We start from the raw sequence: 13003 nt of genomic DNA on the forward strand, positions 1-13003 counted from the left end.
TTCAGGCTCTTAATCACCTTCAAGTGCGGCTACGGAACATCATTGTCGTTGATTTAAGGGAGTAATCCGCACGTGGAAAATCGTGCCATTGAACTCCTTGTTTGTCGAGGTGGTTTCCTGTTTGATAATATTGTCCGTTCAAATGGCTGCAAAAGAGGTAAATCAAACAATTTAGCTATTATTACAACGTTAGAGCATATTTTGCATAAAGAAATGTACCTCCAATAACACCGATTGAACCACCAACCACCTTTGTAGCGTTCTGCACAGCTTTCTTGCGAGTTATCTAGATCATTATCTTGATCCCTTGTAGAGAACTTCATTCCATTATGCTTCGAAAATTTGTCTATAGTGGTTCCCGAATACTTTCCTACGGTCAGCTGATACTTTTCCTCCTCACTACCGATTTTGAATTCGTCGTATAACGCGTAAGTCGAGTTTCCTTCGAAATCTTCTAACAACACCAACAGCTCGTGTTTTCCCGACTTCGTCATGACATGAAGATTCTCCAAACCGAGCCAGTGCTCTCCATTTACGTCACCGAATCCGTGTTTGTACATTGTCCAATTCTGGTAAAAGTCCACGGAGCCATCCATCCGCCGTTGGAATACCGTCCAGCCACCGCCCAGGTTAAAGTTGTCATCGAAGTAACAAAGCACCAAGAAAGGCTTTTCAATGTATTCATAAGGATTGATGTTATAAGCTCCAGTGGTGTTGTATTTGATCTGACTACATGAGCCAGGCGTATTTAAATCGTCAAATATTTTTCGAATTTCACGGTTTTCCTTGTTCAATCGTTTTTCTTGTTCTTCGACCATGTACTCTACGTGGTACTTAATCTCTTCCAACTGCTCCGTATGAAACTCGAGGGAAAGCTTCAAATTGTGCAATATTTCTCTCCGAAAATCCATCAAAGCGCTATTAACCGCTTCCATCACGGCTGACGTGTCATCATCAGCCATCACCTCCTCGTTTAATATCATTGTTACGCTCAACACTAGGCAAAGATACACAATTATGAACCTCATTGTAAAGTATTGACTTCTCGTAGCACAAATCACTTTCCGAAGGTCTCTGTTCGAGTACTGGCAATATACTGGTAGCACAATCCAGATACCTAGTGCCTTTCGAAACAAAACTATATAATCACGAACTTTTTACCCAAAGAAACGCGTTTCTGTCATCGAACTAGTCATGTCTAGTTCCATGATTCATACGGTTAGTTGGTTGTTGCACGTTTTTGACAACGCATTCTTCAGAGCTTGACTCACAATTTTTATTTATAGATGGTAAGCAACAAATCGTTAAAAATTAACAAAAAATACACCAATCCAGACAAAACATTGCGTTTCACAGGACCACTGCGTTTCATCGATTAGAAATGGTTCAACTGGGCACTGTCCGTAGTTTAGAGAACTGCATTTGCTGTTAAAATTGTATAAAATGTGATTTAGATTGATCATACCTTGACTACATCGCTGAACAGTACATTTCATACACATTAGGCCCGATAGTGAAAATCTATTTTTGCTATTGAAGTAAGCAAACATTCAAAACGTAATCACTTTATGATGCATATAATTAGCTGTACGAGAGGACTGACTATCCACGTACAACAGGGAAACAAGTCTCGTAAGCCCTTAACGGGCACGCATGACCAAGAATTCGTTACGCCAATAAGAAGAAGAATTAGCTAGAATTTTAGTGCACAGGAACGCGGGTTTCATAACAGAATCCAAAATTATACCATGCCTCATTTACAGTGTTGGACAAAGCTGATTTACGACGTGCATTTTTCTTTTTTGAGCATATTTAATTCCCTTTTCGCAAGTCTAGTCCGATATCCATCGTCCATTTTCATAAAAGTTAATGATAAAGCCAACTTGCTTTGCATGTCCACATGGTTCATACACATACTTTATTTGATTTTGAACAGTGAAAGCATTACAAAACAATACCAAATTACCAACAATCTAATCATAGGTATATAAGATATGTTATCCGTTTTGGCAATCCCAGGCCTCTATGTAGCAGTATCGAGCTATTTAAGACACTGTTTTTAACTGAGATTGTTGTAGTTGATTTCTCTAGAATTTATTCAGGTTCGTAGATCATCTTCAAGCTCTGGTACGGAACATCATTGTCGTTGATTTCAGAGAGTAGTTGGCACGTGGAAAATCACGCCATTGAACACCTTGTTTGTCGAGGTGATTTCCTTTTCGATTATATTGTCCGTTTAAATGACTGTAAAGGAGGTAAATTAAGCAATTTAGTATGGTGCTATTACACCACTTGAGTATATGTTGCATAAAGAAATGTACCTGAAACTGCAACTTTTGAACCACCAACCTCTTTCATCTTTTTTTGCGCAGCTTTCTTCACTATTGCTTAGATCAAATGTAGAGAACTTCATTCCATTGTGCTCCGTCAATGAGTCACCAGCGGTTCCCGAATACTTTCCTACGGTCAGCTTATACTTGTCCGCCTCACTATCAATTTTGAATTCGTCGTACAACGCGTAAGTCGAGTTTCCTTCGAAATCTTCTAACAACACCAACAGCTCGTGTCTTCCCGACTTCGTCATGACATGAAGATTCTCCAAACCGAGCCAATGCTCTCCATTGACATCACCGAATCCATTTTTGTACATTGTCCAATTCTGGTAAAAGTCCACGGACCCGGCCATCCGACGCTGGAACACTGTCCAGGCACCGCTGCGGTTGAAGTTGTTTTCAAAGTTACACAAAACCAAGATAGGCTTTTCAATGTATTCATAAGGATTGATGTAATAAGCTCCAGTGGTGTTGGATGTAACCTGACTGCATGAGCCAGGAGTTCGCAACTTGCTAAGTATTTTTCGAATTTCATGGTTTTCTTTTTTCATCCTGTTTTCTTGCGCTTCGATCACGTGCTCCATGTATTGCTTGATCTCTTCCAATTGCTTCCCGTGATACTCGAGGGAATTCTTCAAATCATCCAATATTTCCGCCCGAAACTTGATCATAGCGTGAATAACCGCTTCCATCATGGCTGGCGCGTCACCATCAGCCATCACCTGTTCATTAAATGTCAATGTTACGCTCAACACTAGGCAAAGATACACACATGTGATCTTCATTGTAAAGTATTGACTTGTCGTAGCACAAATCACTTTCCGAAGGTCTCTGTACGAGTACTGGCGATATACTGGCAGCATAATCGAGTTACAGGGTGCCTTTCGAAACAGAACGATATAATCACGAACTTTTCAACTAAAGAAACGCGTTGCTAATATCGAACTAGTCGATGTCTAGTTCAATGATTCATTTGGTTTGTTTGCTGTCGAAAGTTGTTAATAACACATACATCCGAGCTTGACTCACAATTTGCTAACCCTAGATGGTAAGCAACAAATCGCTAAGGCTTAACAAAAATTTCACGCTACAGATCACACTACAGCACACATAGGGCTTGTAGAAACGTTAATTTACTGTCGTGAAAAAAATGTGTAAAACAGTTTTTTCAAACATCGGATCCAACAGTGAAAATCTGTGAAATAGGCAAACATAATAACGCAAACACATCATGCTGCATATACGTTGGAATATAATGCACGGGAAAAAGGTTTCATACCAAATCAAATAAATATAACATGTCTCATTTACAGTCAGATAAAACTGGTACAGTTGGATAAAACTGGTTTCTGGCGTCCATTTTTCTTTCTTGAGCCTATTCAATTTCCTTTTGCAAGACTAGCACGATATATTTCGTCCATTTTGATAAAAGTTTAAGTTTGAAGACAAGGATGAACTTGCTTTGCATATCCATACAGTTTCATACATACTTTATTTGATTTTGAATAGTGAAAGCATTACAAAACTTTATCAAATTACCAATCTAATCATTAGTATTTCATTTTGCTATCTTTCTTGACGAACCCTGTCCCGTATGAAGCAGTATCGAGCTAAATATGGCACTGTTTTCAATACAACCGAAACTTGTTGTTAATTCTAGTTATTATTCAGTTTTATACATGCAACCTTCAAGTTCGGCTGCGGAACATCATCGTCGTTGATTTCAGTAAGTAGTTGGCACGTGGAAAACTGCTCCAATGAACACCTTGTTTGTCGAGGTGGTTTCCTTTTTGATAATATCGTCCGTTCAAATGGCTGTAAACGAGGTGAATTAAAAATTTTATTAAAAGTAGTGAAGTGAAATTAAGTACGAAGAATTCTACCTATTATAGCAACTTCCGAACCACCAACCTCCTGCAAAGGTTTCTGCGCAGCCATGAGACATGTTATCTAGATCATTGTCTTGATCCTTCGTAGAGAACTTCATTCCATTGTGGCCCACCAATGAGTCACCAGCGGCTCCCGAATGCTTTCCTACAGTCAGCTTATACTTTTCCTCCTCACTACCAATTTTGAATTCGTCGTACAACGCGTAAGTCGAGTTTCCTTCGAAATCTTCTAACAACACCAACAGCTCGTGTTTTCCTGACTTCGTCATGACATGAAGATTCTCCAAACCGAGCCAGTGCTCTCCATATACGTCACCGAATCCGTGTTTGTACATTGTCCAATTCTGGTAAAAGTCCACGGACCCGTCCATCCGACGCTGGAACACTGTCCAGGCACCGCTGCGGTTGAAGTTGTTTTCAAAGTTACACAAAACCAAGATAGGCTTTTCAATGTATTCATAAGGATTGATGTAATAAGCTCCAGTGGTGTTGGATTTAACCTGATTGCATGAACCAGGCGTTCGCAACTCGACAAGTATTCTTCGAATCTCATGGTTTTCCTTTTTCATTCTATTTCCTTGAGATTTTTTTTCTTCGATCACGTGCTCCACGCGGTTCTTAATCACTTTCATCTGCTTCGCTTCCTCCTGCAGATCTACGATCCGAGACTGGATAGTTTCAATGTTATCCTGAAGTTGCACAACTCGATTAGTCATCCGTTTTTCTACTTCTTCGATCACGTGCTTCACGTGATGTTTTATCTCTTCCAACTGATCCGTATGATACTCGAGGGAAAGCTTCAACTTGTCCAACATTTCCCTCCGAAAATCGATCATAGCGTGAATAACCGCTTCCATGACGGTTGGCGCGTCACCATCAGCCATCACCTGCTCGTTTAATGTCAATGTTACGCTCAACACTAGGCAAAGATACACAATAATGAACCTCATTCTAAAGTAAAGTAATTCTCATTGCACAAATCGCTTTCCGAAGATATCTGTACGAGTACTGGCGATATACTGGCAGCACATTCGAGTTAAAGCGTGCCATTCGAAACAGAACGATATAATCACGAATTTTTCAACTAAAGAAACGCTTTGCTAATTTCAAACTAGTCGATGTCTAGTTCAATGATTCATGCGGTTTGTTTGCTGTCGAAAGTTGTAAACAACGCATTCTTCAGAGCTTGACTCACAACTCTTAATTCCAGATGGTAAACAACAAATCACTAAACGTTAACAAAAACTGCAATCCAGAGAAAAGTTTGTATTTCACAGTGCTAGTAAAAACGGCACATGATTATCTCATTTTCAGCAAAAAATTTGACTTGGTAAGCAGAAAATTGAAACTCCTTAAAAATGCCATTATTTAATGTGTATTCAAATCATCGGATTCGATTGTTAAATCTTTGTTTGCAATTAGGCAAACATTAAAACAAGAACACAAAAAACATTCCTTTTAAAAGAAATGTACAATAAAACACATTTACAACCCCTGTAAATCACAAATACCATCTAAAATCAAAGATTTATGTGGTATTTATGCTTCTTAAAATTTATTTCCTCCCGTTTTCAATGTTCCAAAAAATCAATCGATACATTTGCATCACTGCCTTTCGGTATCGATAAATTTCTCCGAATCGCATTTCAGCACATTAACATTGACACAATCAAACCGAGGCAATCCCCCCGGGAACGAACACCGAAGAGCATGTTCCCGTAAACGAAAACAACGACCGACACTTTGTAAACGGTTTATCAACGCCAGATACTCAAATCTGATACTTTCTAATCCCGTCACGTCGATAAAACGGTGACACGGCATTCCTTTCACTGTCGGTCGGTCGGTCCATCCCCCGAAAATCCGGTCCCAGTACGTGACATCGAGCTGAATCCGTATGTCCGGCCTCCCTATTGACCCCTGCCGTCCTCGGGCCTCGTCCCCGTGGCGTCCCGACCCGAACTGGCCGATATGTAACTGATTTTAATCAAGAATCAATTACTTTCAACACCACTCTCGGCTAATTCTTTTTTCCGGCGTGCGGGGGGAACTTCTTCGGGGCGATCCCCCACAAACCTCGAACGTGACGGAATTTCCCATTTTCACCGCTTTTTTACGGATTACCGGCTCCACATTACTCGCTGCAATTTCACCATTTCTTCCCTTTTCGTTGCGGGCAGCCCCGGCGGGATTCCTGCTCGTCCTTCCATTCGTCCTCTTTCGGCAACTCAAGGCACGAGAGTGTCCTGCATTCCACTCTCCCTTCCTCTGTTCTTCTTTCTCGGGACGAGGAACAGTGGAAACTAAACCAATCGGAAAAGGCAACGGATTCGAAATTCGACAAGAATCCAATCCGGACGTCATTTTTAATCTTCTCAAGCTCATCTCGAGTCTGGAGAGGAAAAAGAGTAGAACGCGAACCCCGAGGACATTTCCAGTTCGTGTTTTTGCTGCCACTTTCCCACCGTGCGCTACATTGAAATCGCATCGCAGCATCGAACGGCCCGAAATGTTCGGCCTCATTGCGAACATAAAAATTTATTCGAAACCATAAAAATCACTTCGAGCTCGACGGCATCGGGTGGGAAAGCAAATTCGCCTTCGCATTGGAGGCGAAAAATCGACATGAATTCTTCACACTACCAATGCTTGCTATCTTCGCCCATTTGTCTACCCTACACCCCTCGTCACCCCCCAATCCACGCGAACGCGTAATCTATTTCCTATCGAGAAAACCATTCAATCTGCATCCGGTAGGGGGATGAAGTGGGATGTTGTTTTCGGACTCCCGGACCCACCCACCCCTTGGCGAACATAAGCCCGTCCAGAAAAGGGAAAAGGCAAATATTGGAATATCGTCCCGAACGATACCCACTCCGAGCAGGCCTCAAGCAAGACATCATGTAGACACACACACACACACACACACACACACACACACACACACACACACACACATTGGTGGGAAAAGATTGCCTCTGGAAAGACTAGGCCGGATTATGCATTTACGGGTTTTCCTCCCCCTAGGAGACTGGGAAGAAACGAAAGCTTAAGCTCGACAGAGACGAAAGTAGACTCGTGTGGGCGGGCATGTGGAGGTGTTAAAGCCAAAGATGATAGCATCAATATGTTGTACATGTTTTACTGAGGCTAGAGTCATTGGGGGTTCTTTAGCAGGGAAACTATTTCAACCCAGGTCAGTAGTTAAACTCTTTCAATCTGTAGCGTGATGGGGGCGTTTTGATTCAATGTAGCACAGGTGTTAAGAAGAGTTGGTGCTTCAGACCTTTACAATAATAATTCTTTTTTCTTATGTTTCATACATCAAATAATTTTAAATTTGAATCAAACAACAATATTAAAATAAACTCCCATTTCGTATGTTGTGTTAAGCCTTTTAGATTTCAATTTACTGTTACTAATCTATTTGATTTCAAATTATTCTTAACTAGCTTGACGCCCCGCCGTTGCTCGGTGACGAAGGGATTGAGAAAATAATTATGGTTTTACTCTTTACTTGAAAGTTTGAATTAATTTATTAGTTACAATAACGGCAAATTTAAATGTATGAAATTTCATGAATTTCCCTGTGATGTATAAACCTTAGGGTAACTATGTTGGATACACCTTGACATTTGTTTACATGCTTGTTTTGTAAGTGTTAGTAAAACTGAGTTTAAATTGTAAAATTTAGATAATTTTATCAAAAAGTGATCAAGCAAAACCTTCAACAACATCAAGCTAGTGATCAAGCAAACCTTCAACAACATCTGCAGTACTTAAACTTAATGTGTGAAAAGTTTCAGAAGCGACGGTTCAGTATTGGTCGAGTTTTTAGTGTACACAGAACTCCATACATAAAAAAAGCTAAAATATGTAGTAGAGAAGAAGATTTTAATCAATCTTCGATACTTAAAAACCCTTAATAGTTTGATTTCTCATTTAACACGTTCCGTACCGCGTTCTAGTTCTAAAAAGTTTTTGACCCATAAATACATGAAAATGCAACATAAAAATTATTGTAATATTTTATATAAATTTTTTGGGAAGCTAAGTTTTTGCTTGGTCTTTGAAAACAATCGGTTTAACAAATATTATAAACAAATTGTAATTAAAAAAAATGTACTAAAATTTGTGCTAAAACGCTTGGTACGCAACGTGTTAAGCCATGAAAAGGGTAGCATAAAAAACCAAAGAAGAAAACCTAAATGTCAAACATTCTAAGCGTTATCAATAAATTGCCTTCGAAGGAGCTCTAGATTACTTAATGCATTTGAACAATTCGCAGAATTCAAATCAATCATGCATGCCTCCTCAACCTCAGAGCCATCACTCATTCAGACATTCAGCATCGGTTGACCAACCGTCCACCGTTGCGGATATTCTGTCCAGACGATGCCCACGGTGCTTACCAATACGACTTGGGAAGGGATAAAAGCTACCCGAATAGATCCTTCAAAGATCCTGCTCCTCCACACAACCAACAAGGAAGGGGAAAATTGGTCGAAAAATGTGTGGTACTGCAAATTGAAAATGAAGATTTCAGATTAGTGCTATCAGGTTGAATCTTTTTCCCCTGTTTGCAGCCCCGGATATTTCCTTCCCTCTAGTCTCGCTAGTTCCACTTCAAAACCACTCGCCCAAAGACGAGTTACAGAACGAAAGCGTTCGCTTGCCTTCTGTCCAAGATCCATTTCGGAAGGGGAGTTTACGGTGATAGAAGTGATACTCCTGTGCCGTGGGACGATCTTAGCCAAACCAGGGCTTTCTTTTTTCTTCGGAATGTTCTCACGGAACTTGCAAAACCACTCGCCAATTTCCCGCTCTTTCTTCAACCTTCCCTCACCGCGATTCCATTCTACGTGAAACTAGTTTTGGACTGCATTCAAAATTCAACAGATTTATCCCGTGCTAGTCGTTCGGAGTGCCAACATTCCGTCCCCGTATCGTCCGTGTTTGTATGTGACGGTTTCCCGATAGATATTTTCATTTCTTCCTTCTACCTCACTTTCTTCACACACAGTCACTTAACGCCATTTGTCTGGTGTGAAAGACATCGTTATCCTTGGGGGTAGTAGAAAAGAAATCTGATCGAGCAAACGGGACCAACTGGCATACTTTCACACACGTGCACTTGCCTTGTTCCTGTTTTTCCCTTTCCTTTTTTCCGACCTCAAACAGTGCCCGTGAGACTCGAGCACGCTTTATGTCCTCGTCGAGGTTGACTGGCCGTTGAAGTGAAAACAGCATTTTCTCCGTGTGACTTTTTCCTTCTCAGCAGATTCATCTAAATGTCAGTGTGTTTGTGTTGAATGTTTGTTTCCATTTTTTGGAAGCATATTTTCGCGATCGGAAGCTGGTCGGAAATCTTCAACGAATTTCGGTTCGACCGGCCGGCGTCAGTTTATCAAGAAAGTTTGATCTCTCGCGGAAAAACATCGCGCGAACAGATGTTCGTTTTCCGCACTCGGTAGCCGTGGCGTTCCCGGCACCGAGTTTCCCCCTGGGAAATGGTTGATTTGTTTCCCACCGTTATCTCACTCGTTTTGGACTCATGAAAAGCAAACGAGGGAAACAAACTTTTGTGGCAAATAAATCAAGATATCCTGTTTCGGGTTTTCTTTCCTTTCCGCCTTTCGGATCAGAGACGATGGCGAAGTTTTTGGGAAGTTACTTTATCGTGATGGTCCCAATGTGACTGGAATCGGGGCGATACTTTTGGGGCGGGTGGATTTCAATGTTCAAAGATATCAACAATATTATTCAATAAACTCATTTGTCAACAAAGATACGTTTTAGTTGTAGCGAAGCTACAAGTTGACCGTCTTACTTTTTCTTGTCGATTTCAGTTCAGTTTGTTTAGAGTTTTATGACTCTCTTTTTATTTTTAAGAATACTTACTTATTCTGCTATTATTTCAGTACCAGTTTTAAATTTTTTATTAACAAATATCAAAGCATTATTTCAATAGACTGAACATTTTAGTATGTTTCCTAATATGAAACGAAAGATTTGTAAATATATTTTATTTTTTAACTTGTCAAAAAAAAATTTAAAATTGTAAATATATTTTATTTATATAAGAAACAAGGTCATTCGTCGTTTAAAGCCTTACAATCAAATAAGGAAAACAAATATCATTCTACATAAATTATCTTTGAACTTATCAGATTATAAATAAATACATGAGGCACCGGAAACAAGGTGTCTTGTTAAAGCTTCTGTTTAAAATTAATCCACACGATTTGCTGATTGCCAGCCGTCGATAAGCTTCACACCAAGCTGGCCACTTTTTACCTTCCTGCTTGCAAATGCAGAATGGCAGGAACAAATATTCATGTGCTGCTTGGGAACATAAGTTACCGAGTTACCTTCCCCTAACCGGTATGTGGCGATGATTCACCCGGCGCAAACTGGGCCGTAGTCATACAACTCCAACCAGTAAACCGCAGACCACAGCGTCGAAAAATTCCACCAAAGTCTCATCCATTCATCGTCCGCTCGTATCATGCCGGCGACGGCGGATAGGTTTCGGTCTTCTTGAGCGAGTCGAACATTCAGGGCATGATGTCGGCCACACCTCACGTAGCCGGCCCGAGAGATAGTCAGTTGTCGTGACTTCGGCGGAAGCGTCGGTGGTGGAGGTACGGTCAGCGATATGCAACATGCCCTGCATGCCCGACATTGCCCGACCGGTTGGAGAATAAAAGAAAGCGAGGAAAAGCATACCGACGAGTACCGGGAGATGATAAGTCCAATGATAAAAATATATTATTCATTCGAAATAATTTTCCTAAAAGGTTCCAGCCCTCCTTCCCTCGCAGGGTATGTTTGTCTTCGCTGACCACTGTCGATTTGGACGTAGGCAGGATGGGCACCATTTCCACCAATTTTCCCTTTTCACCGTCGAGCTCACGATATCTAACTGGCATTCAGTATCGTCCGGTCACGAACATCCGGTCCCGACGACGGATTATAAACCGGACCGAGTTGAATCGGAAAACCATACGCCCTATGCACCTCCGCGCGGAGGCTTCCAAGGCAACGAGGGCTCGTCTCCACCGGCACTGGAAGGATTCCATTCCGATTTATACCTTTCGTTGTTGGTCAACAAAACGAACGAGGGAATTAAAACGGGAATCCTGGATTCATCCTTGGATAAAGACGATAAAGAGGGGCGGGAAACAAGTCCACCATCTGAAAGGACAATCACTACAGTGTGTCCGCGAAATGGAAATTCAGAGCCCAGAAGGAAGCTCTCATTGGCCTCTTTGCCCTCCGGCATCCTTGCATCGTTCCTTCTGGAACGTGCCTGTCGGTTTGCAGAATGGCCTCTATTTTTATCAGCACCGCCAGCTTAAAAGCTGTATGTCAGGCTTTATGGGTTACTCAAACAGCGCCCATTATCTCATTTGTCGATCTAATAAAACGGTGTGTCCTTTGGCTTAGGACCGTGTGGAAAAAAAATATAGACTCAGAGGTTGACGTGGGTTTTTAGGTGTGCCCCGTTACCCCACTATAACGCCGGGGAGTGGCCATTCGCGTACGGTACAATCTATGCTTCAATCACGACACCCGCCCCACATTATGTTCTGTCCATCAGGAGGTACTTTATCTGTTTTACAACGCGAATTTTTCCCTCCTTGTTCTCCCGCTGCAGGAAACGCAATCGCAGGCGACCCTCGGTTCCCCGGAAGGTCTCCAGACGGCGTCTTCGAATGAGGACATTTCTTCGATGACCGATGCGACCATCGGCTGCAATGGGAAGGTGGAATCGTCGGTGCTGCACGCGAATGGATTCGTTAATGGTGGCATGAACGCACCCGGGCTGAAGGAGACAAACCCGCCAAGGGCATGCATCATGACGGCACTCAGTATAGTAAGTAATCTCGATAGCTTATCCACTGAAGGAGGTCCTTATCGAAGGGCGTTTTTCAGGGCACGTATCTAACATCAAACTGTTTCCACATCGTTTTCCATTACAGGACACAAAATCCAACTCAGATGCACTGAAAATGGTAACGTCTTCGATGGGCATAACGCTTACTAATGGCGCTACCGTTACAGCCGTTACGCAGTGAATTGTTTATTGCCGATCTTCCGTAAAGATATTCATGGCTTCCTTTGTGGTCTCCTGTGAACATTGTAATTCATTTAAGATGATTTGATTGGACCTATAACATTGAAATAGTTTTAATAAGTAAGTTTATGACTTCTATTGTTTCAGCCCAATCTAATGATATTTCGTTCTCTAATGTTGTAAAAAACTTTACCTTTTCTCTTATCAAATCTTATTGAAAGTTTCATTGAAGTTTTGAAAAAATATCCTTTCTTTCTCGTTATACATTTCTCCAATGATTTCGTTTTGCATGACGAAACATCTAATACAACAACACATCACCCGTTCTTCTAATGAGAGAAACGAAAAGTATTCTATTGACGTAGATAGTAAGGAAAGAAAAATAAAAAGTTGCTGCATAGATAAGACAAGGAACCATAAAATACACTGGATAAATACATACACGCACACACAATATGCTACACTTAAGCGTTTAAGGAACGGCCGAAAGCACACAAAAAACGGAAGGCTACAGCGCTTCATCTAACGCTTTGAAAACTAAAACAAGATTATAATAAAACTGAGACAAAAAACAAACAAACAGTTAAAGAAAAGCTAGTATGAAGCTTTTGTTAAACCGGAAAAGCCTTTCCAACTGCTCAGAGGCGTATAGACGAAGGTAGGTACCACGACACGGTGAAGCAGTGTTTCAAAATTCCAAA

General features: G+C 41.2%; 1 protein-coding gene across 1 annotated transcript in view; it reads left to right on the forward strand.

Moving 5' to 3' along the window:
* Nucleotides 1-12303, forward strand: part of LOC131281247 (uncharacterized) — a 58456-nt gene extending 46153 nt beyond the window's left edge. The window contains exons 8-9 of the mRNA XM_058310520.1: nucleotides 11883-12101; nucleotides 12208-12303. Of these exons, the coding sequence (XP_058166503.1) occupies nucleotides 11883-12101; nucleotides 12208-12303 (315 nt within the window). The remainder of the gene's footprint in view (nucleotides 1-11882; nucleotides 12102-12207) is intronic.
* The last annotated feature ends 700 nt before the right edge of the window (nucleotides 12304-13003 follow it).

The sequence above is a fragment of the Anopheles ziemanni genome, chromosome 2 (genome assembly GCF_943734765.1).
Source record: "Anopheles ziemanni chromosome 2, idAnoZiCoDA_A2_x.2, whole genome shotgun sequence".
Taxonomy (NCBI): domain Eukaryota; kingdom Metazoa; phylum Arthropoda; class Insecta; order Diptera; family Culicidae; genus Anopheles; species Anopheles ziemanni.